Source organism: Muntiacus reevesi, chromosome 10, assembly GCF_963930625.1.
Source record: "Muntiacus reevesi chromosome 10, mMunRee1.1, whole genome shotgun sequence".
In the NCBI taxonomy this organism is placed as follows: Eukaryota; Metazoa; Chordata; class Mammalia; order Artiodactyla; family Cervidae; genus Muntiacus; species Muntiacus reevesi.
The window spans coordinates 2,217,083-2,240,232 of record NC_089258.1 but is presented as its reverse complement, the minus strand read 5'-3'; the positions used below and the strand labels follow the sequence as shown (position 1 = coordinate 2,240,232).

Below are 23,150 nucleotides of genomic sequence, written 5' to 3'. Positions count from 1 at the left end.
CCCCAAAGAAGCCCTTGACTCTATTAGGGCACAGAGTCAGCCAGGGAGTAATGGCTGGGCATCCAGATCCAAGTCCAATGCTTAGCTCCACCAAGTTACTGTCCCCACAAAAGGGACATGACCAAAGCCAGGAGGAGGGAAAAGGGAGCCCTCACTGGGACCGAGAAGCTCACATTCCTCCGGTTTCTATTTTGACTTCCCGTCCTGAGAAGAGGTTAAAGGAAGGAGGAAAGGTCAGGCTGGCGGAGAAGAAGGAGCTCCTGAAATCAACCCACACCCGGCTCTCAATAGAGCAGAACCCCACCCACCAACGTGGTAGTGGGGATGGGAGTGAGGGTGGGGCGGTAACAACAAAGTTGAAGGAGTAGTACCCATCCCCTGAAGGGGAGAGGCCCTGACCCTGCGTGGGAAATGCGGCGGACCGGGGGCCGGGACAAGGTTGATGCGGCTACACGCACTGATCTCTGCCCCAAGTTCTGCCTCCTATGGCCAGGCACACCTTGCCATCCCAGCTCTGCAACCTCCCTCCTCTGAGCGCCTGCAGCATCTCCTGCCCGAACCAAATTTTTAAACCAATCGTGTAGCACTCGCCTTAAAAGTCAGCTGGCTTTCCATTATTTGTCTATGTCCACCTTTCCAACTAAGATCAGAATCTCCTCCAAGGCAGGAGCTCTTGTCCTCCCCGCCACGTGACAGCCAGTACACTCTCAGTAGAGAAATAAGGTTATTTGGGAAGTGTCATTTAGGGCAATGCCGCGGTTTGTTTACAAGTGCTGGACACTGGGTCCACGCCGCTAGCCCGGTGACGTCATCGGGTTTGTGTTGTCACCGTCGCTGGCTGCCGCGCCGCTCCGCAGCCTGCGGGCAGGTGACGTCACCGTCGGAACCTGGGCAGACAAGTGCGCGCTGGAGGGATTAGCAACGCTGGCGGCCTGAGCTGCCGGGAAAGAGGAGGAACCGATGCAACTGCAGATGCGGTGTGGCGTCCGCACCGTCAGGGCGTCAGCCCCCTTACGGACTGGCTCCGCCCCCGCCGTGACCTTTGCGCGCCAGCCAATCCGAGCCGGCCGTCGTGACGCGCAGCCTATCAGCGCCCAGAACACCCGGGCGCTTCCGTGTTCGCCAGTGCACCCGACCCGAGTCCTCGGGGGAGGGGGCGAGGCCGACGGGCCCCAGCGTCACCCACGTCCAGCCCACCCGGCTCGGCCGACCTGCGGTTCCCGGCCAGCCGCCTCTCGGGGGACCTTATGGCTTCGGACGGCCTGAGAGGGGCGCTGACGGCCGTGCTGGGGGGCCGGGGGCTGCTTGTGCAAAACTATGATTCGGGGCCGGCTGGGGAGCCGCCGGCGCCGGTGCGGCTGCGGAAGAATGTCTGCTACGTGGTCCTGGCGGTGTTCCTCAACGAGCAGGTGAGCGTCCGCCCGGCGGGCCCACCGCCCAGGTCTCCGGGGCTCGCAGCCAGCCCCGGTAGGGAACAGAGGACGTACCGGCAACAGCCGCAGCCTGCTGGTGTGTGGCTCTTCCCAGTTTTGCAAAGCACTTTCACACTTAGAGCTGAGCCTTGCGCAGTGCCGCCCTGCGATCCTTCCAACGTACGAGGGAGGAAACGGAGGTTCACAAGCCTGTTTCATCCCACCAGGCCTCAGTTCCTTGAGGGGAGGCTGCCTTACTCCTCTTCCATTCTCCCTAGAAGCTAGCGCGGTCCTCGCCACGGAGTGGGCTTAAAAACCTGTTCAGTGCTTCAGAGGCCTCCCCTGGGCCCCATGGGCAGTGAGTGCACAACTTTTGCGAACACCTAGGCCTCTGAGCGCCTGTCTGATGCTCTGTTTGGTGTCTATCCCTGTCACGGAGCGGTAACAACAGATAGAAGGGTCAGAGCCATAGGTAGGAGTTGTTTGGGGTGAGGGTTTGGGGTGTGTTTCAAAGCCTAGACAGGCCACAAGGAGTTTATAAACCATGAGGGGAGGTGAGAGATATGTTGTGACTTGTGCAGACACGAATCAGTGCAGGACGCATGGCAACCCTCCCTGGAGGCCTAATCTCCAGCCCCTGAAGCAGCTCCCAGGAGTCTTACCCCCTTTCTGAAATGGAAACCTGAATGCAGAGAAAGATGAACTGTAGAGACCGCTGCAGTTCCCAGACCCAGGGCCAGTCCCTTGGAGAGCTCAGCAATTTCAGGGTGGCCCCTGGGATGTGGGTATTGAGTGACTATATCTGAGATTGGAGCTGGACCCAGAGCAAGTGAAGGCTGCTGGCTCTGCTGCCCCCCTGGAGCCCCCATCCCAGCTGTGGTGGGCGAGGAACCTCTCTCTCCCCCTCAGGATGAGGTGCTACTGGTCCAGGAGGCCAAGAAGGAGTGCCGTGGGTCGTGGTACCTTCCTGCGGGGCGGATGGAGCCTGGGGAGACCATTGTGGAGGCGCTACAGCGGGAGGTGAAGGAGGAGGCCGGGCTGCAGTGTGAGCCTCTGACGTTGCTGTCTGTGGAGGAACGGGGCCCCTCCTGGATCCGCTTCGCATTCCTCACCTACCCCACAGGTATGGCCCAGCAGGTGGCATTGTGGGGTGAGGGCAGTAGACACCGGTCCCCCAGCTGGTCCTCAGGTGAGATGAGCCCCTGTTCTAGCTAGTATAACCCTGGCATCTCCAGATTCCAGACTGAACACCTGACCCCAGGCCTACCCCCTGGGTCACAGCCGGAACCCTGGGTGGCCCTTTATTCTACCAGGCCCAGCACTTTATTCAACATAGACCTTTTCTCCCTCCCTGTCCCCTGGAGAAGGAAATGGCAACCCACTCCAGTATTCTTGTTTGGGAAATCCCATGGACAGAAGAGCCTGGTGAGCTAGAGTCTGTGGGGTTGCAGAGTTAAGACACAACTGAGCATATCCCCTGCATCTCCCCCAGGTGGAATTCTCAAGACTCCCAAGGAAGCAGATGCAGAGTCCCTACAGGCTGGCTGGTACCCACGAACCTCACTGCCTACCCCACTGCGGGCCCAGGACATTCTTCATCTGGTCGACCTCGCTGCCCAGTATCGCCAGCGAGCCAGGCACCCTCTCCTCCTTCCCCAAGAGCTTCCCTGCAGTCTAGTCTGCCAGCGGCTCGTGGCCATCTTCACCAGCGTCCAGACAGTGTGGGTGTTGGCGGGCACAGTGGGGACGCCTCACTTGCCCGTCACTGCCTGTGGCTTCGCTCCCATGGAGCAGAGGGGCGGCATCAAGATGGCCGTCTTGCGGCTGCTGCAGGAGTGCCTGACCCTGCACCACTTGGCTGTAGAGACCAAGGGGTTGCTTGGACTGCAACACCTGGGCAGAGACCTAACAGATGGCATCTGCATGAACGTGCTGGTCACTGTGGCTTTTCGGAATCCGGGCCTCCAAAACGAGCCCCCAAAGGTTCGGGGTGAGAACTTCTTTTGGTGGAAGGTGGTGGAGGAAGACCTGCAAAACCAGCTTTTACAGCGGCTTCGGGACTCATCTGTCGTCCCAATCAACAGATAGGAGGTGGCCGTCAGTGGGCCGGAGCGGGGCAGGGGTGTGGCAGTCAGAGATCTTCTTGCATGGGGACCTGGGCAGTTCTCCTGGTTCCCAGGGGGACTGCGCCCTCTCTTGTCACCACGAAACAGGTCCCTGCACAACACCCAAAGGGACAATGCCTTGAACTGAACAAGGAGTCCAGAGCTCGGGGACCCAGTTGCCCTGAAGTTACGATGAGGGCAGGACTCCTTAAGGGGACGTGACGACCTTTGGAACCTGAGGTGGCATCTCCTCCTCATTTTCTGTGCCCTTGCCAGATGCTAGGCACTTAGAACAGGGAACAGCTGTGGGGGACGTCATTCCAAGGGAGTTGGGTCCCTGGCTGAGTAAATAGGTGTCACTGACTTTGCATTCCCACCTAAGTGTTTCTGTGGGTCGGACTTGAGCTGGAAGGGGGAGCTGCTACCAAGAGAAGCTCCTCCACTCATCCCATGGAAACCACGCAGGCCTTCCCAGACAGCAGGTGACCGGCTGGCAGGCTTCCTTTGTCCACCACAGCTTGGCTCAGGCCTCCTCAGGGTGGGATGTGGGCACATCCCCTCCAAGGTCTGAGCAGCGAGACTCCCAGAAGCTTCAGGTGGGCGAGGAGCTGTGAGAGTTGCCCCTCTCTTTTTCTCTTTGAGCTTCTCTGAGGGATCAGGATCGCTCCACCCCCAGGCTCATTCCTTCCTCTGCCCTGGTACAACTCCAGCCCAAAGCCAGACCAAAACCCTCTCTTCATTCCACTTAGCTCAGCTGAATCATGGTAGGAATTATTTTTTTTAAAAAAGAACTTTACTGAAGTTTAAGGGAAAACCAAAGGAAATGAAGAAATATGTACTGACTGCTATACACGCATCACTGATGTACAGTTTTGGTTCTGAGCAGGGAAGATACTTGGCTGGGTTTCCCTTCTGATGTAACTCCATTCTGCTGCCCGAGGACCAGGAAAACCTAGAGGCCCCTGCCCTGCCTCTCTGGGCCACCATCTTGTTTTCCTGACCTCTGGAGCTGTGCTAGGAATCCTCTTGTTCCCTCTGAAGACTATCTTCCAGATGAAGGAGTCAAACCCTTTTATTTTGGATCCCGTCTCATAGTGTCTGAGGGACCCACTGCTCTGTAAGCACACTGGACAGTGACCTTGACTTCCATTATTTAGCCTATTATTAATAGTAGTTTTCAACCCTTCCCTGGTGGCTCAGACAGTAAAGAATCCACCAGCAATGCAGGAAACCTGGATTTGATCCCTGGGTCGGGAAGATCTCTTGGAGAAGGGAATAGCAACCCACTCTGGTATTCTTGCCCAGAGAATCCCATGGACAGAGGAGCCTGGCAGGCTACAGTCCATGGGGTCAGAAAGAGTCAGACACGACTGAGCACCTAACTCTTGCACTTTCAACCCCGGGTGCCCACTAGAATCACCTGGAGAGCCTTAAAAGAACAATTGTGGGTGCGCCCTCAGAGATCTGATTGACTGGTGGAGGGTGGGACTGGGGCATTGGTATTTTTAAAAGCAACCCACGTGACTGGAACATGCCAGGAGGTGAAAGCCACTGATCAGCCCTCCCTCTTGCCTTCCCTGGAGGACTCTTGGTGACCCTCCTTCCCAGAGGAGCTCCATGCACTCAGGGACTAGATTCTTTTAAGTATGAGGCCCAGGACTTCCCTGGCAGTCCACACTCCCAATGCAGGGGGCATGGGTTGCATCCCTGGTCAGGAAACTTGATCCCACACACCGCACAGTGCTGCAGAAAATAAAACTCAGGCCCACTCTTCACCACTAAAGCAGTCATACCTTTCACAACACAAACCCTGCAAAGGAGACTTGTGCACGGATGCCCCAGGTGGCCCATTCCCTAGAGTATCTCTGGAGCTGCGGCTCTCAGCTGTAGGCAGGCCGAGCAGAAACAGAGCTCCCTGCCCAAGAGAGGCTGATTTCCTGGTTCCTGGCAGGCGCTGGGGGAGCATCACGTTTGCGCTGCCAGAGCCCATCCCTGTTTACCACTCTCCCACCACACACCCACTGCCCCCCCTCTGTTCCTGTGCTGGGAGAGGACTTGAATTCGTCTTCTTTAGGAGGAAGATGTGCCTGGATGAGCAGTGGAGCCCTGGGCAGAAGGACACGGGGAGGGCAGAGAAGAATGGGGCAGCTGTGACCACGCAACCACACCATTTATTGCCGTGCTGGCTGGGGAGACGCCGTGCGAATGCCCAAGTGCATCGAGGAGGGGAGGGTCTGACTCCCAGATGCTCGAACGTTCTTTCTGAATCGAAGAGTCCAGACCCAGTTCACCCCCTCGTCCCACGCTGACACTCATGCGTGGGCACACACACATGCAGGGACTTGCACGGTGCCCTCAGGAGCAGCAGTTAAATCCTCCCCAGCTTGGAGGAATGCAGGAGAGGTAGAGGTCACTGAGTTTCCTCTGCTTTCATGTCACCTCCTGGCAACCTGTGGCCGGCTTCTAGAAGCGGCATGGGCAGGAAAAGGAAGCGAAAGGGGCTCTGGCCTGCTCCTCCTTGCCCAGGAGTCAAGCCAGCAACTGCAGTTTGCTGTGAGGTAATGCCTGGCGCCGCCTGTGTGTTCCTGCAGGTCGAGACAGATTTGGGCCGGGTGGGGTGGCAGCCCCAGCCGCAGAGGGCACGCTGGGAGAACAGCACCGCTAAGGACTGCCTGTGCCCCAGCCCCACCCTGCCAGGCCTTGGGGTCAGGGCGGGGGGGAGGGGAGGGGCTGCGGTCCGGTGGGCACCCTGGCCTCACCTGGACCCGGACCTTCTGGCTCTGCTGGGAACAGTATTCTGTGGAGAACCCCAGCCGAATGCTCAGGGCGAGGCCTGGCCTCCCCGGGTCTGAGCCCCTCTGCCCAGGTGCTGTGGACCTGCCGAGACGGGTTCAGAAGGCGCCAGCGAGAAACCAGCTGGAGCCGGAGCCTGGCATCCAGCCCCCCGGCTCCCCAGGCCCTCTCCTGCCCTGGCTGCAGTTGCATCAAGCTTCTCATTAGCAGCTGCCCCCGCCTGGGCGCGGAACGTGCTTTGGGCATTTGCCACGAGGCTGTTGGGAATTTTGCAACAGTCTCTAGGAGGGCGAGCTGGAAGAGGGGCTTCCCCTGCCATCCACGGCCCCTTCCCCAAGGGTTAAACCGAGAAGGCGGGAGAAAACGCATCAAGTGTCAGTGGCATCTGTGGTACTGAGTGGGACAGAGGCAGGGCCGTGCCCCCATCTCTCTGGCCCAGGGGCATGACCAGCCTCAGAGCCACTGACTCACTCCCCACTGAGTCTCAGGTCTTGGCTCCGGCCACAGAAGACCCATGGACGCAGCTGACGGGCAGAGAAATGAGGCTCTGGGTCTGGGGGCTCACCTGGCTGTCACCCAGCTCCCCAGAGAGGGCCCCAAGGACACCGTGCTGCCCAGGAAGCCACCTCCTTGGCTCCTTGGTTCCTGGTACCTGAGACCCACTCCTTGAAATCCAGTCTGGTGCAACCAACAGGCCAAGGTGGTCTTGAGTCAACCCAAGAGCGGAAGGCCAGACCCCCACAGGTAGAAGGCCCTGGGATATAAAGAGACGGAGCCAAGGCAGCCCCTGGACCTCCTGCTCCAGAAGCCGTGGTGGCACCAGTGCCAGGCAGGGGCAGCTCCTGGGCAGAGGCGTGCACGGGAGTCTCCCCTCCTGACTCAGACATGCCCTTCCGGGGGTTTGGAGAGGTGCAGGTGAGGACCATGTGGGGGGAACTTGACGAAAGCAATGGCAGCCAGCTCCTTGCAGAACTCCTCCAGGACGACCACGCCCTGGAGGAAGGTCTGGTGGTCCAGCCTGAGGGAGACAGCACAGGGTCAGAGCTGGGAAGTGTGAGGAGTGTGCCCAGCGGGACATCCCAGTGTCTGTGAGGCACTACCCAGGGATGGCCACCTCTGAGCATCCGTAAGGGACCACAGGTCTCAGCAACGGGCCCTCCTCTGCCCCCGCCCTGGTGCCCCCCCACCCGGAAGCCCGCGCCATGCCACCCCAGGGCTTTTCCTTGGGCACCCGCTTCCCTCGGGTACTTACTGCTCCCCAGGGACTTGGCCCATCAGCTGCCTGCGCACCAAGAGCAGTTTGCCTGGGAACTGGGGCACCCTCTGAATTCTCTGCATCAAGTCCCCGATCACCTGGAGCAGGAACAAGAGGGGACTGACGAGGAGACCAGAGACCCTGCCGTGGGGTCCCTGGCCTGGTCAAGCCATGGGAGGGTGGGCGGTACCTGTGTTCTCCCTTGGCGCTGGCAAGGGTGCCCACACCTGCAGCCCCCAGCCCACCCCCGTCCCACTGCCCTCCCTCCCTGCCCCCAGCACTGGCATGCTTCCTCTGGCCCGGCCCGGGCACCCTTACCCTGACGAGCACAGAGAACAGGCTGCGGCAGCCAGGGGCCAGGCTGGTGTAGGGATCCAGGAGGTACTCGTGGATGAGGGGGTGGGGGAAAAGCGCGAGCCGGGACAGCACTGAGGTCACCTGCAGGTTCAGGCTGTATGGCTGCGGGGGGCGCAGTGGACGAGCGAGGGTTGGCAGGGGTGCTGAGCGTTTCTCCCCCTGCCCCCTCCACCCCAGCACTGTGCCTGGCCAGTGTGAACGTGTGCGGGGGTTGGAGACGCACGTGATGTGTGTGTCATGGGTTCCCTGGGGCTGAGGGCCAGGACGTGTTAGGGCGTGTGAAGCAGAGGCGAAACGGGGCTTCCCGGCTGGAGAGAGGTGGGGATTGAGGGGGGTTGTGGAGCCCGCAAATGGAAGATGAGTGGACCCCCAGGGCTGGGCCCTGCTCTCCCGAAGGACTCCAGGGACCTCACCCCGTGGCTAGGGCCCAGCCCTGCTGTCTACCTGTTCTAAAATCCGGGACATGCGGTCAAACAGCATTTGGAGGAAGGGACCCTCAAAGAAAGGTCGTTCGGGTTCATGGGGGTCCAGGGGTGGGGGAGCCAGTGGCCAGCCCCAGGGTGTCACTCGGGAGCTGCACTCCTGGAACTAAGAGAGGCAGGAGAGTTAAGGACATGGGCCAAGGAGGAAATGGCAACACACTCCGGTATTCTTGCCCGGAGAATCCCATGGACAGAGGAGCCTGGCAGGCTGCAGTCCGTGGGGTCAGAAAGAGTCAGACACAAGTGAGTGACTAACACACGCCGGGGTCAGGGGTGCGGCAGACTGGGAGAGCCACGCAGGCAGACGGGGCCGGGCGCGTGGCCAGAGCTGGGCGCGCTGGGCTGGAGATGATGGGCGGATGCGTCGGCCCCACACTGAGTGGCGAGGACCCGGCACTGGCAGAGGCCTCCGCACTCACCAGTCCGTAAGCGTCGTGGACGTACGTGTCGTACCCCGTCTCCTCCAGGAAGGCCGACGTCTTGGCTTCCTCAGGAACGAGGCAGAGGAAACTGAGAGACAGGAGCCTAGCTGTGGGGAGGAGGCCCAGCCTGGGCTGCCCTGCTCCATTCCCAGCCCTGGGAGCACTCCGTCCCAGCCTGCGCCCCATCAGGGCTCAGGTGGCTCGGACCTCCTGACGGGCTCCTACCTGTTGACAATCTCGGTCACTGCTGTCTTGCCGTCGGGGTTGGTGGCAGGGGCCGGGGGAGGCTTCGCAGAGGGCTGAAAGCCAGAGTCGAGGAAGCTGTCGGTGAAGTAGGGATCCTCCTCTAGATCTCTGCGCCGGGCAGAAAGGCGCAGAACCAGTGAACATAGGAACCAGCAGGCGGCCAGGGGAGGGGGTTCCGAGTGGCCCAAGGCCTCCCCAAGGCACCAGGTTTCACTCACAGGGTGTCCTCATAGCTCTCAGGCTCGGGCGAGCCACGGGCCACGTAAGCGCGGCCCTCCAGGTGGCACAGGATCAGGCTCCGGACAATCTGCTCATGGGGCTTCTGCAGTAGCTCCTCAAATAGCCGCAGTGTGGCGATGCTGATCTGGGGCAAGAAGGAATCAGCGCAAGACCCCTTCCTCATGCGGGCCTCCGGGGGTGCCTGGAAACTGCTCACCCGGGTGAGAAGAGGTCCCCTAGGCTGGGGGGGGTTGCCTCCCCTGGCCAGGGGCTCAGGTGGCAGGTTCCAGGGGAGCAAATGGGTGCGGGCCCGAGAATCAGAAGTCTGGCTGGTCTCAGTTCTATTAACTAATTGGAGGTGTGGTATCAGGCAAGCCAGTTGGCTCCTCTGCACCTTAAGTTTCCATGTCTAAAAAATGGAATACCGGCCTCGCCTACCTCACAGAGTGGCTGTCAGCCTCCAACAAGCCAGGTGAATATAAAAAAAGCACTTTGTAAAAATAAAAAGTGTCATCGTAAGTATGTAATCAGAGAAAAATACTGCAGGACAAAAGAGTTTGGCTACTAATCACTGGGTCACTGTCTTTTTCTTTGCTTGGGGGGGAGAGGGAGATGGGTTTCAATGCCTCAAGGGTAGAACCGCCTTGAAAGCTAATGAAAATGGGAAGAAGCTTCTGGAAATCCCGTGGGCAAGGTGGGGTGCAGGTGAACAGAGAGGAGGGCCGCCCGCCTCACCTCATCAGAGAGGTGGTCACAGTGCCTGATGAGGTGGGCACACAGGGTGCGGGGGCTGTCCTCAGGGGCTGCAGGCTGCTGGTCCACGCCCAGGAGGAAGGCCACCGCCTCCCGCAGCAGCGCCGGGGCACGGAGCTGGCGCAGCATGACCGTGAGCAGGGCAGTGGACGTCAGGACGCTCTGTTCGGACCTACGGGGAGAGCCCACTGAGCCACACACGCAGAGGCCGGCAGAGGAGGCCGGGGAGGGGCGGGGGAGGCACAGAGCCCTTCCTGCTTCGCTGGCATCTGCTCTGCTCATTCCCTGCTCCACTGGAGGTCCTGGAGTCCGAGGGTGGGAGGCCGTGGTTAGCCCACATGGCTCTGGGCCACAGGTGTGTGAGGGGCATCATCGGCCCATGGAGCCCCTGATTCCATGACTCTGGCCAAGGAGGTCCCTGGCCTCCAGCACAGGAAGGGGTTTGGTGGGGTAGGCGTTTCGCCCGGAGCATAGCCACACCTGGAGGGAACCAGATAGAACTTACACGTGTAGGAGCTGGGGCTGCAGAATTTCCACAAATAACTTCTCAGCCACAGCCTTTGCCAAGGCATCCGAAACCACCTGGGTGCCAAAGAGCACGTCTTAAAACGCCTTTTACCGACCACCGACCGTTTTCCACTGAGAAACAGCTGTGTCCTTGCACAGACCCTTACATAACAAGCAGAGGGGTCTGCTGATCCTGGGCCCCACCCAGCTCCCAAGAGACACCCCCCACCCCGGTCCTCCAGGTAGAGACAGAACAGAGGATCGTGAAGCTGGAGGTAGGGAGGAGTGCCGGCTCTGCTCACCGCGTGTGCCTCTGTGATGAGGTGGTCACAGTAGTCGAACCAGCCCAAAAAGGCAGCCAAGGCCTCCTTGCCGGGGAAGGAAGCCTCATCAGACGGGGCGCTGGGTAACCTGCGCGGGAGCGAGGGAGGTGTGTGAGGCCTGCTTCAGGTACAGCCAGGAAGTGGGCTCTTTTGCCCTTTGCCTTGGAACCTCCATTGCTGGAGGGCCATTCTACTGGGCGCCCTGAGGGCAGACTGGTGGCTCAGACCAGCAGGTTAAGAATCTGCCTGCAGTGCAGAACACCTGGGTTCAGTCCCTGGGTGGGAAAGACCTCCTGGGAAAGGAAATGGCAACCCACTCCAGTATTCTTGCCTGGAGAATTCCATGGACAGAGGAGCCTGGCAGGCTATAGTCCATGGGGTCGCAAAGAGTTGGACACAACTGAATTGACTTAACACTTTCACTTTCCCTGAGGGCAGAAACCAAAGTGATGCTTTCCCGGAGGGTGAGAAGGCCCCTGGCATGGGCTATAACCTCAGGAGGAGGGTGGCCAGCAGAGGTCCCCATCCCCCTTGGAAAACAAGAGAGGCTACCAGGAAGATGGCAGGTAGGCTTTCCAGCTGCTGAGAGTGTAGACCTGGCTTCCCTGGTTGAATGCCTACCTCCAGCTGATGCCCTCTACAGCGGCAATGTCTGCAGGGTCCAGGGAGCTGGGCAGGGACTGGTGGAGCTGGCAGAGGCGCTCGACGATGGCAGGACAAGCGCTGCTCTGCACTAGGCAGGTGGCGGCCGCCTGGGACGCCACGCGTACCAGGAGCAGCAGGTTCTCCTGGGCCTTCAGGGCCACCCGACCTTTCTAGGGGGCAAGGGCAGGACTTCAGGGGCCTGTGGCTGATCCCCACAAGTGCCCTCCCAGCAACCCACCCACCCCGTCCCCGCCCCCTGCGTTTTGGGGGCTGCCGGCACCTTGCTCTTGCACAAGCCAATCAGGGAGGTAATGAGGCTGCTCTCCCCGATCGGTCCATCTGGCTCCTCGGTCTCAGCAGGCAGCTGGGCGCTTGAGGCCCAGGCCCCGCAGGTACCACTGTCGGGAGCCTTGCTCTGCGGGTGGTCCTTGTCCCTGACACTGGCTGCCTCTCTCAGCGGGGCAGTGGCTTCTCTGGATACCTTCTTCCTACTAGTAGTCTTTTTACCCTGCAAGGGAGGATGGGTAAGGCCATGCCGTGGTGCAGACCATTCTCCATGACAGCCCCTTGGGAGTCCAAAGGGCGCCTCAGTGTAGAGCTGGAGGGGAACCTGCCAAGTGCCTCCCCAGTACCTGCTCCATCCTTCTGCCCCCTCAGCAGTGCCACAGGGGGCTTGCCCCGGGGTCTGGGCCCTCCCCCTCTTGCTCCCCAGAGGCGCTCACTTCTAGGATGTAGGTGAGCAGGGCTGGGTCCTGCTGGATCTTGGAGCAGAGGACGGTGGTGAACTGCACCTCCTCCTTTTCTGTGAGGGATCCAGGAACTGTCGCACCAAGTCGGAGAAGTTTCTGGAAGGGGAGCAGGGCAGAGAGAAGAGGGGGATGGGGCAGCAGGGAACAGAAGCTGTGCACGACCATGGGTTCAGACTCAAGTCCTGTGGCACGGTGCCCAAGGCCTGATGGAGAAGCTGGGGTGGGGGTGGGGGGCCGCTCTTTTCGAGTCTCAGAAAGGAGTGTTTCGTCAGGGAAGTCTCGGTGCTTCGGCCTGGCCTTGGAGCACCCCCACCCCCACCAGCTTTGCTTGAAAGCACAGGCCTCACCCCCGGACCCCCCTCAGCTTCCGGGCCCCTCACCTGCACGGGTCTGTGGACGTTGAGATAATGCAGGAGCGGGTGTTGCACTTGGGCCAGAACCTTGCTGAAGAACTGCAGCACTTGCTGCCGCATGCCGGGCGGGTACTGAGGGGCGGGGACAGAGCGCCTGTCAGTCAGGCGGCGAGGCAACGCCCCCCCGGGCCGCTCCGCCCCTCACTGCGCGGGAGGGCTGGTGCCTTCTCCACCAGCGCCGCCTCCTCCCACCCTAGGAAACTGGCCTCCTGCTGCTGCCCAGCCCCTTTCTCGCTTACTTTTTGTCCCTAACGTTATTGTTATTGAACATGCTATCCGTGGGCTCCTTTGATGCGCCTGACTAGAATTTTCGCCTGTTTCAACCACTGTTGGGTCCCCAGCACCTGGGCCGTGGCCAGTACCTGGTTGGTCCTCAGTACATCACTGATGAACGAACGGGGACCGAACGAAAGGGAGCATGTCCTCGAGCCAGTGACAGCGAGAACGCGCCACCACAGCAAAGCAGCGAGGGCCTGAAGCCTGGGAGGGGGGCTGCTGTTCTGAGCCATCCACAGTGATCCCATCCGCCCGCGGAGCTCACGCCGCACCCCGCCCCATCCCCACCCCCGCCCCAGGGTGGGCACGAGGCGCACAGGTAGAAAGACCTGGATCCCCGGGGCCCCGGCTCAGGCGGACGGTTCCAGAGGCGCCCGAGGTCCGGCCCACCTCGGCCTTGCCCAGTGTGCACAGGGTCTCGAGGATCTTGTGCTGCAGCAGGTACTCCAGGCACGGCCCCGCCTCGCCAGCCGCCGCCTGCTGCTTCTCCTCGTACACCAGGATATCCAGCATCTGCTTCAGCCGCCAGGGAATATCTGTCTTCTTGGCCGGGGTGTTTTCATCTAACAGAGATCCAGGAAACAAGGTGAATGCGGTGAAGTCCAGGGGTACTGTGGCTTAAAGGGTCAACCCACAGGGTCTAGGGGAGGTGGGGTGGGGGGCGGTGGACAGCGAACAACCTGGAGAAGGCCAGGTTAGCAGTTTTCTTCAAAGACAAGAGCAAAGGGAAGTTTACAGTTGATGCCTCGCTGCTGCTGCTGCTAAGTTGATTTAGTCGTGTCCAACTCTGCGACCCCATAGACGGCAGCCCACGAGGCTCCCCTGTCCCTGGGATTCTCTAGGCAAGAATACTGGAGTGGGTTGCCATTTCCTTCTCCAATGCATGAAAGTGAAAAGTGAAAGTGAAGTCGCTCAGTCGTGCCTGACTCTTTGTGACCCCATGGACGGCAGCCTACCAGGCTCCCCCGTCCCTGGGATTCTTCAGGCAAGAACACTGGAGTGGGCTGCCATTTCCTTCTCCAGTGCGTGAGAGTGAAAAATGAAAGTGAAGTCGCTCAGTCGTGCCCGACTCTTTGCGACCCCATGGACGGCAGCCCACCAGGCTCCTCCGTCCATGGGATTTTCCAGGCAAGAGTACTGGAGTGGGGGATGCCTCTCTAGCTAACCCTAAAAAGGCTTCCCAGGTGGCGCTAGTGGTAAAGAACCTGCCTGCCAATGCAGGAGACTAAGAGACATGGGTTGGATCCCTGGGTGGGGAAGATCCCCGGGAGGAGGGCATGGCAACCCACTCCAGTATTCTTGCCTGAAAAATCCCATGGGCAGGGGAGCCTGGTGGGTTCCAGTCCATGGGGTTGCAAGAGTCAGACATGACTGAACTGACTTAGCACGCACTAGCTAAAAAGACTAAAGACCTTCTAGATGAAGCTCAGGATATAGCTATCTGACAGGGCATGTGCGCAGGTCCTAGCAGTTTATCAGAGAAAAGCAAGCAGCAGTTTTCTCTCTGAACCCTGGGGAAGGACAGTTGGTGGGCGGCCGGCCAGCTCTGGGCCTGAGTGAGAGGCTATGGGCTCAGGGGTCTCTGTTATATAATTTAGAAGCTGTCTTCAGCTTCCTAACAGATAACCTCCAGGGGCCTATTTATGTCTCTTTTATACTCACGGAAGGCAGGACTCTATTTTCTCTTATTTTTAAGAAGCTGAAAAAAAATCCATCTATGACCATGGGTTCAGACTCAAACTCACTGCCTGATGCCCAGGTCCTGCTGGTTAGTGGAATTTTCTTAGTCAGTCTCAGAGGGTGGAGGATTTTTATAAAGAAAGTTCTGGTACTTTGGGACTGGCCTTGCAGCACCCCCTAGCTTTTCTTGAAAGCATAGGCTCTTGAGCAAGGCAGCTCACCCCACCCAGCCCTGCACCTCTGGTCCAGGGACCATCTGGTAATTAATGGACTGGGCCAGGTGAAGCCCCAGGTGGACCTGAGGCAGTTCAAGAACTTTTCCTAGTTTTCTGCTTGTGACTCCATGACAAGAGATCTTCAGTCTAAAAGGTGCAAAATTTAAGAGTTAAAATAAGTCCTGGGGATGTAATGTACAGCATGAAGACTACAGTTAATAATATTGTATATTTGAAAGTTGCTAACAGAGAAGATCTTAAAATTTCTCATCATAGGAAAAAAAAAATTGTAGCTATGGGTGGTGACAGATGTTAACTAGACCTATTGTGATGATCAATTCACAACATATCCATGTATTGAATCAGTATGTCGTACACCTGAAACTAACATAATGTTATATGTCAATTATATCTCAATTTAAAAAAAGAGACTGTCAGTCTAAAGCATTCTTTTTTAAAAATATTGTTATTTTAGATTATATAAAATATTATATATTGATATATAAAATATTATATATTTTACATTTATATTAATCCCATAAAATAACCTATTGGTATGGATCAGGATTTTTTTTTTTTGCTGCTATGCAGCATGAGGATCTTATCTCCCTGACCAGGGGTTGAACCTGTGCCCCCTGCTATGGAAGCAAGGACTCTTAATCACTGCACCACCTAAAGCAATCATTCTTAACTGGGGGCAGTTTTGCCCCTGCTCCCCGGATATCTGGCGGTGTCTGGAGAGACATTTATGTTCATCACAATGGAGGCGGTGCCACTGGCACCTAGCGGGGAGAGGTCAGAGTTGCTGCTGAATGTACGGCGTACCCCCCAACCCCTACAACAAAGACCGAGCCCGCCCAGATGTCAAGAGTGCCAAAACCGAGGACCTGGGTCTAACAGAACACTCAGAGGGTCCCTCAGAGTGTCCTAAGGTCACTTTTAATTTTTGGGCTGACTCAGGTTGGAAGTAAAGCCTTTAGGAAAGGTGTAGGCAGATGGCAAGTGCAATAGTAGATGAGATGGTTAGACAGCATCACCGACTCAATGGACATGAATTTGAGCAAACTCTACAGGAGCCTGGCGGGCTACAGTCCATGGGGTCACAAAGAGTCAGACAGGACTGAGTCAGACAGGACAGGACTGAGTGACTGAACAACAAAACTGGAGTCAATCCCCAGTCTGAACTCTAGGAGGTGGAAGGCTAGGAATGCAGGGAAGGTTACCTAGCAACCAGTGCATCTCCATCAAGCCCAGCATACCGATTACCAAGCAGCCAATGAGATGCTGCCCCCTCAGTGAGGGATCCTGATGGGCCCAGATGAACCAGAGCTAGAGTGTCAGCCGGGGGAGAAGGACCAGGCACGCTACATGCCTTGGTTTCTTCTCATCCTATGCCAGGTCTCTACAAGGGAAATGCCCTCAAAGTTGGCTCAAGGAAAAGAGGAATTTATCCCACTTCTTTTCTTTAGGCAGTAAGCCCTGGGCACAGGCACCTGGGGACTGAAGGCCTGGACGCTCTGCCCAGCTAAGGGCGAATGGAGTTCAACCTCTGGGACGCAGAGTCAGGCCGGTGAGACCCCACCTCCTTGTCCCTGCTCCTACTCACACGGGTCCCTAACCTGGAAGGTCAGCGTGGGGCAGCCCCCACTCTGAAGTGGGCAGTAGATGTCACCTTCCCCAGGATGCCTGCATCTCTGAGCTCTGGGGTGACCCCCACCCACCCTCGCTCCCCACACCCTCCAGAGATCCCTGCATGAAGGAGACCAGGCCCCACCTGTGCTTTCGATGTAGTAGTTTGTGATGCCCTTCCAGTGTTCCACGAAGGCCTCCAGCAGGTCAATGCTGGGCTCCCGCTGTGGAGAGAGCAGACACAACCTAAGTGGCTATCACTAGGACATCCCATCTGCTAAGTGATGGACGGCTGCTGGGCCCTGGAGGAGGCTCTTGGGATCCTGGGTTCTCAAAATGAATTAGTAACACATTTTCTGCAAGACATCTCCACGTTGTCTTCATATCTGCCAATAATCTCCTGCGTCCTCTCCCCAGACACCCCCTCCCTCCTTGAGATGTTGTGGTCCTGAAACATGTCATGATTGTCCCCCGTCCCAGAGTGGCTGAGATTGTTGTGGGGAAAACAGACATAGAAACAGATCATTTCTGTACAACGTGGTTCTACTACAACAGAGGTGCTCGGAGGGAAACAGGAGAGCACCCCCAGAACAACAAAATCCAAATGGAAAATGTGGCAGAGACAAAGCATCCAGGTCCATTTCACTCTGAGAGTCTGAAAATTTGGGTTGAAGGCCGCCACAACTCAGTTCAGCCAGGTGGGTAATGTTAGAACATGAAGCAAGTGGGATTTCCCTGGGGGTCCAGTGGTTAAGACTCTGTGCTTCCAATGCAGGGGGCGCCAGTTGAATCCCTGATCCAGAACTAGGATCCCACGTGCCATGTGGCTTGCACCCACCAAAAGTGGTGGTTTAGTTACTAAGTCATGTCCAACTCTGGTGACCCCATGGACCATAGCCCGACAGGCTCCTCTGTCCATGGTATTTCCCAGGCAAGCATACTGGAGTGGGTTGCCATTTCCTTCTCCAGGGGATCTTCCTGACCCAGGATTGAACCCGGGTCTCCCGCACTGGCAGGCAGGTTCTTACCACTGTGCCACGTGGGAGGCCCACCTTACTTATGACGTGTTGCATCTTTGGTTCACAGTGCAAGCTGCGCACCCCTATCTCCTCTCAGTTCTATTCCTGTCCACACCTCCTCCGGCTCCTTCAGTCACCCCAGCGAATTCTGATCTTCCATGAGCAGACCTCAAATCTCCCCCTTCTCCTAAAGCAACCTCTCCATTCCCATGCCCCAGCTGGAACTAATCTTGAACTGGTAACAACCACTACCTCTGAAAACTTCTCCAAAAAAGGCATTTCTTCTCTTTTCTGGCAGAGTAAATGTTCCCAGGGGGAAAATGCATATTCCAGTAGTCCCTACCCACATCCCTACCTTATGGTCTTTCCTCCAGCTGCTTCTCTGCCTAGGAGACCCTGTATATCTCCCTACACCCGTCTAGGTCCTAGCGGTCCCCAGTGAGGTCCAACTCAAAGCTACCACCTCCACAAAGCTGTCTCCAGGGTCCCTGGACGCACCTCTCTCTAACTTCATGCTTTACTGCGCCACAGGACAGGGTGTGTCCTCCTTCCATAACTTCCTCAGCAGGTATATCTGCTGATGCCTACCATGAACAAAATACCACGCCTGATGTTATGAGCCACACCAGGATGTCTAAGAGCCAGTCCTCCAGAAATGTGCCATGGAGGAGAAGAGAATATAAAATTCACTGAATGACTCAACTACAGGAAATAGTGTGAGACCATGGCTGGTGCAGTGGCTAAGACTCCATGTTCCTAATGCATGGGACCTGGGTTTGATCCCTGGTCCAGAACTAGATGACCCATGTCACAGATAGAAGATACCACATGCAACAATGAAAATCAAAGACCCTGCATGTGGCAGCTAAGACCCAGGGCAGTCAAATAAAAGAAAAGAAGTAGTAGTAGTGTGAAAACACAGGAGAGGTGGACAGTGAGCTTTGGGCGAGGACGGGTCAGTTCCAACAAGTGAAATGAAGAGGCTATGCCGAGGTCATGCGGGAACTAAAACCCGAAGAGCTGGGTCTGATTTCAACAATAAGAGACACAGGAGAGACGTTTCCTGCAGAAGGACCTTTGCAAAGTGTGTCCAGCACAAGTATGGATGTGTGGGGCATTGAACTTCTTGGCAAAACCAAGAAGTCCATTTTTTTTTTCTTTGCAGGCAGTTGGGTGCAGGTCAGTGACATCTTCTGAGCTCCTGAGGAAGAGTCATCTGGTGGGTGTGTAGGAGACAAATGCAGAACGAAGGTTTAGCAGGCCATTATGACAAGAGGAGGAAGAAATGACACTGAATCAGAGATACTGCCCCTTGCCCTGGCGGCCTGGGCAGTCTTCTTTTAGAGTTAGCTGTGGGGGCCACGAACTTTATGGGAGTGGCACCTCCCACAGTCATTCCATACATACGGATCACATGGAGTGACTGAATCCTATCACGGTCTACATGATGCTATTATTGTTGGGTGAACAATCATCTCTGCAGGAGACTGTGAGCTCCCTGATGGCCAGGGTTCTGTGTTTCTATCTCTGAGAGTCCCTAAAGGGCTCTGCACAGAGTGCTACTCATTGATACTTACTAAAATATCTCAGCAAACTCCTTAAACCTGGACTTCCCTGGTGGTCTAGTGGTTAAGAATTTGCCTGCCAATGCAGGGGACACGGGTTCAACCCCTGGTCCAAGAAGATCACATGCCGTGAAGCAACTAAACCCACAGCGTCACAACTACTGAGCCCATGCACCTTGAGTCTGAGAGCCGCAACTCCTGAGCCCAGCGCTGCAGCTACTGAAGCATGTGCGCCTAGGCCAGTGCTCCACGACAAGAGAAGCCCCGGCAATGAGGAGCCCGAGCACCGCAGCAGAGAGCAGGCCCACTTGCCGAAGCTAGAGAAAGCCACAAGCAGCAACGAAGACACAGTGCAGCCCAAAATAAAAGTAAATAAATAACATGGAAATACATTAAAAAAAAACAAACAACCCCTTAAGCCTTTCCCACAGTTCCTCCTTCTGGGAAAACCCTCTGACCCTTAACCACACTGTGATCGTCTCACAAGTCTGTGATGGGGTCTCATCTAACCTGAAAATTCACTTACAGTCTCCTAAAGCCTTAAGCTGGACTTAAACCAAAAAAGAACCCAGAAAAAAAAAAAAAAGGAGAAACAGAACAAAAGTTAGCCAAAACAACCATTAGAGCTAAAAAAAAAAACCCATGATAATCTTTACCTGAATATATGGTTAGCTACTGTAACTCCAGAATAAAGAAACTGCACCAAATTTCTTTTTAAAGATTATATATATATATATATATTTTTTTTTTTTTTTTTACAAATAACTGTAAAGATTGCTATTCTGTTTTGTCAGAAGGGGGCAGAAAAGTGCACTCTTTCTCCTTAACACTCGCTGGGTCAAGTTGAGTCAAGCAACTTGCTGGGGGTTTTAACCTGGTGACCCAGCTCTGGGAAGATCTGTGCTCAAGCTTGGAGCTGAGGAGGGAGAGGGGACCCCCATCTCCCCTGGTGGTCACATGGGACCAGTCAAATTTCTAGGGCATCAACTATATGATGTATACTGAGAGGCCTAAGGACACCTGCCTAAAAATATCTCCCTTGACCACCAACTCACCTTCAGCCAGACACTGACATTTCTACAGAGGAAGCATTAGAAATTCACTCCTGGGGCTAGGGTCCTGCCTGTGCTGTCCACCCACCTTGTGTCTGGAGCTCTCCCAGACAGGTATGAAGGAGTGTCAGATTATGTTCTAAGATGACAGCTATTTTGCCTGGGGACAGAGAGGAGGGGAGGAGAGATCACTCTGGAACCCCCTCCAGAGACAGGACGGCCCAAGGTGCCGGCAAGGGCAGGGCTGGGGCAGGTGAAAGAGTTGAGAGAGCAGGAACTTTTCACTTTCTTCACAAGCTTGCTTAAGGCTGAGACTGTTCTCATTCATAAGCCCTGATCTGGGCTGTGTGTTGGGGAGGTGGGGCTTCCCTGGCGGCTCATCAGTAAAGAAACCCGCTGCCAATGCAGGAGATGTGGGTTCGATCCCTGGTCCAGGAAACTCCCCTGGAGAAGGAAATGGCAACCCATGGAAAATCCCATGGACAGAGGAGCCTGGCTGGCTACAGTCCGTGGGGTCACAGAGAGTGGGACACGACTGGGCCGGGAGCTTGAGCACCCAGGCACGCATTGAGGAGGAAAGGGACAGAACCCAACGCTATTTCTCCCGAGAACATCTGATACACTCAACTGATCGATTAGCAGAGTTTAGACTATGGACAAAAGAACTGTTACCTTCACGGGCAGATTCTTGGCAGGGCTACTTTAACTGGAAGGCATCCTGCCTACCCTATCTAAACCAGCACCTTTATCTTGCTGAGTGAACTGTGGGCGCCTCTGACCAGCCTTCAAACCCAACAGAAAATGGCAGAAACACAAGCTCCTTGGCCCCCTGGCCACCCCCAGGCGCCACCAGAGTTGGCCTCTCGGGACTCAAGGTCAACGGGGCTTGGGGCAGCCTGGGATTGAGATAACTTCTGGAAAAGGCACTTGTACCCAGGAAAAGACTGTTTCCTGGGCCAGGTGCGCCCCCACACACACTTGGACTGTCTCTGTACCCTTCCTGGGGACTTGGGCAGTTGGGGCCTGCACTTCCCAAGTCGAAGGTGAGAGGGCCGACCGCGCCAGTGAGGTCTTGGAGGCGTCCGAGGGCAAGGAACCAGAGGAAGGGGCGGCTATTTTTTAAGGCCAGGTGACCAGGAAGGGAGGAGCGCGGGAGAAGAGCAAGGCCCACAGGCTGGGGGAGGGGACTTGGGGGGAATCTGGGGAGGAAATTACTGGGCGAGAGGGGAGCAGTCGGACGGAGGAGTTTGGGAACTGGGAGACTCCGGGAGCAGGGAAAACAAACAGGAAGCAATTCGGGGAGAAGCGTTAGGGGCTGGAGCGACCTGGAGAAAAGCTGGGAAGAGGGACGATCAAGAAAGAAGCCACTGGAAACGGGAAGAAGGCTCCGGGAGGGGGCGCGGCGGGGGAGCGAAGAGGCCCGGGACGGGGCTCCGCGCGGCCCGGGTAGGGGTCCCTTCCCCGAGGCGGCCTGCGCCCTCCGCCCGCCCGCGCGCCCGCCGGCTCCCCTCCCGGCCCCGCGCCCGCCCTTCCGGCCCCCCTCCGGCCTCACCGCCCCCACGGCCTCCTGCAGCAGCGCCCCGAGCCGGCTCAGCATGACTGCGGCCCGGTTCCCGGTTCCCGGTTCCCGGTTCCGGGGCGGCGGCGGAGCAGCTCCCGGGCGCAGGCGGCGACCCGGAGGCGCAGCGAGGGAGGCGGGGCCCCGGCCGCCCCGCCCCGCAGCCCCCGCCGTGCCCGGCGCGGGGTCGCAGAGGAGGCCTGCCGCCGACGTGGCCCGGCCGGGCAGCGAGGAGGGGCCCCGAGGCTGGGGGTGCCCGCCGCCCGCCGCGGCAGCAGAGACAAGGTCAAGTCCGCCGGGGCCCCTGAGGAAGCCAGGAGGCAGCGAGCCAACGACCCTTAGAGAAGGGCGAGTGGGACCAAGCACGTTTTTCCCTTGAGGGATGAGAAGGTCCGTGGGTCTGGAAGTCTCTAGACTTCCCTCGTGGGATCCCGTTATGCCTAACCACCACCGCCCCACCTCCCGCCGCCCCATCGTAACGATGTCAGGGATCAGCAGACATACAATTTGAACGGCTGACTGCCTTGTGATCTCGAAGAATCTCTTCCCATTCCTGGGGGTGGGGGAGATGGGGAATGGGCTTTGAACTGGCAGAGCTGGCTGCTAGAAAGCACCCTGCCAAAGGGCCCAACTTTGGACATCCCAGGAAGCCCTGCCTGGTTGAGGCTTCTGCCTGTGTAATCCTTGGCCTTGATTTTCTCACAGTGCTATCCCCTTCCCCAGGTTAGACACTCTGCTGCTTCTCCTGGTGCGTCCAGAAGGGCAGAACCAGGCCGGTGTGACTCCTTCCCCCATCCCCGGCCAGCATAGTAGCCGCTGGCCACCTGTGGCTATGGAGCTGAAAAATGTCACTCCTAACTGACACATGCTGAAGACATGGCAGACAAAGGAAAAATGTAAAATAGTCACTAACGGGGCTTCCCTGGTGGCTCAGGGTAACGAACCCGCCTGCCAATGCAGGAGACGTGGGTTTGATGCCTGGTGTGGGAAGATCCCACATGCTGCAGAGCAACTAAGTCCATGTGCCACGGCTACCGAGCCTGTGCTCCAGAGCCCGGGAACCACAGCTACTGAGGCCACCTGCCGCAACTGCTGAGGGCTGCATGTCCTGGCGCTCTGCAATACCGAAGCCGCTGCAATGAGAAGCCCTCACACTGCAACTACAGAGTTGCCCGCGCTTGCTGCAACTGGAGAAAAGCCCTCTCAGCACTGAAGATTTCGTGCAGCCATAAATAAATAGATAAGTATTTTTAAAAATTAAAAAATAAATTGTCACAGGATATTTTGGGCTTCCCGGGTGGTACTAGTGGTAAAGAACCTGCTTGCCAATATAGGAGACATACGAGGCACAGGTTCTATCCCTGGGTGGGGAAGATCCCCTGGAGGAGGGCATGGCAACCCACTCCAGTATTCTTGCCTGGAGAATCCCATGGACAGAGGAACCTGGAGGGCTACAGTTAGTTCATAGGGTCGCA

The 23,150-nt window shown here is 57.1% G+C and overlaps 2 protein-coding genes across 7 annotated transcripts; one reads left to right on the top strand and one right to left on the bottom strand.

Moving 5' to 3' along the window:
* The first annotated feature begins 1,088 nt into the window (after nucleotides 1–1,088).
* On the top strand, nucleotides 1,089–5,542 carry NUDT18 (nudix hydrolase 18). Its single transcript, XM_065946852.1, has 3 exons — nucleotides 1,089–1,409; nucleotides 2,322–2,535; nucleotides 2,905–5,542. Exons 1-3 carry the CDS (start codon nucleotides 1,248–1,250, stop codon nucleotides 3,498–3,500), a joined length of 972 nt encoding a protein of 323 aa, XP_065802924.1. The 5' UTR covers nucleotides 1,089–1,247; the 3' UTR covers nucleotides 3,501–5,542.
* Nucleotides 5,543–5,674: 132 nt separating this feature from the next.
* FHIP2B (FHF complex subunit HOOK interacting protein 2B) lies at nucleotides 5,675–21,833 on the bottom strand. 6 transcript variants are annotated; one of them, XR_010664594.1, is made up of 18 exons: nucleotides 21,670–21,833; nucleotides 16,627–16,705; nucleotides 13,348–13,520; nucleotides 12,649–12,753; nucleotides 12,242–12,364; nucleotides 11,800–12,027; nucleotides 11,496–11,689; nucleotides 10,854–10,962; nucleotides 10,550–10,626; nucleotides 10,027–10,216; nucleotides 9,291–9,436; nucleotides 9,052–9,180; nucleotides 8,824–8,914; nucleotides 8,367–8,510; nucleotides 7,884–8,024; nucleotides 7,563–7,663; nucleotides 6,277–7,328; nucleotides 5,677–6,102 (listed from the first exon to the last, which is right to left on the bottom strand). XR_010664594.1 is itself a non-coding variant. In XM_065946846.1 (17 exons), exons 1-17 carry the CDS (start codon nucleotides 21,712–21,714, stop codon nucleotides 7,190–7,192), a joined length of 2,214 nt encoding a protein of 737 aa, XP_065802918.1. In that variant the 5' UTR covers nucleotides 21,715–21,833; the 3' UTR covers nucleotides 5,677–7,189. The 6 variants fall into 6 exon arrangements, 5 of the variants coding, with proteins under 5 accessions (XP_065802920.1, XP_065802921.1, XP_065802922.1 ...); XM_065946846.1 differs by having other exon boundaries at nucleotides 5,677–7,328; XM_065946848.1 differs by lacking the exon at nucleotides 7,884–8,024 and having other exon boundaries at nucleotides 5,675–7,328.
* Between the last annotated feature and the right edge of the window lie 1,317 nt (nucleotides 21,834–23,150).

Bases quoted from the DNA above. Each gene is read 5' to 3' on its own strand.
- FHIP2B (XM_065946846.1), bottom strand. From the start codon at position 21,714: ATGCTGAGCCGGCTCGGGGCGCTGCTGCAGGAGGCCGTGGGGGCG. The intron at 13,521-16,626 runs GTGGGGCCTGGT...GATCTCTGTTAG, and splicing joins CTACTACATCGAAAGCACAG to ATGAAAACACCCCGGCCAAG. The intron at 10,963-11,495 runs GTAGGCATTCAA...GCTCCCGCGCAG, and splicing joins GTAGAGGGCATCAGCTGGAG to GTTACCCAGCGCCCCGTCTG.
- NUDT18 (XM_065946852.1), top strand. From the start codon at position 1,248: ATGGCTTCGGACGGCCTGAGAGGGGCGCTGACGGCCGTGCTGGGGGGC. The intron at 1,410-2,321 runs GTGAGCGTCCGC...TCTCCCCCTCAG, and splicing joins CGGTGTTCCTCAACGAGCAG to GATGAGGTGCTACTGGTCCA. The intron at 2,536-2,904 runs GTATGGCCCAGC...CATCTCCCCCAG, and splicing joins ATTCCTCACCTACCCCACAG to GTGGAATTCTCAAGACTCCC.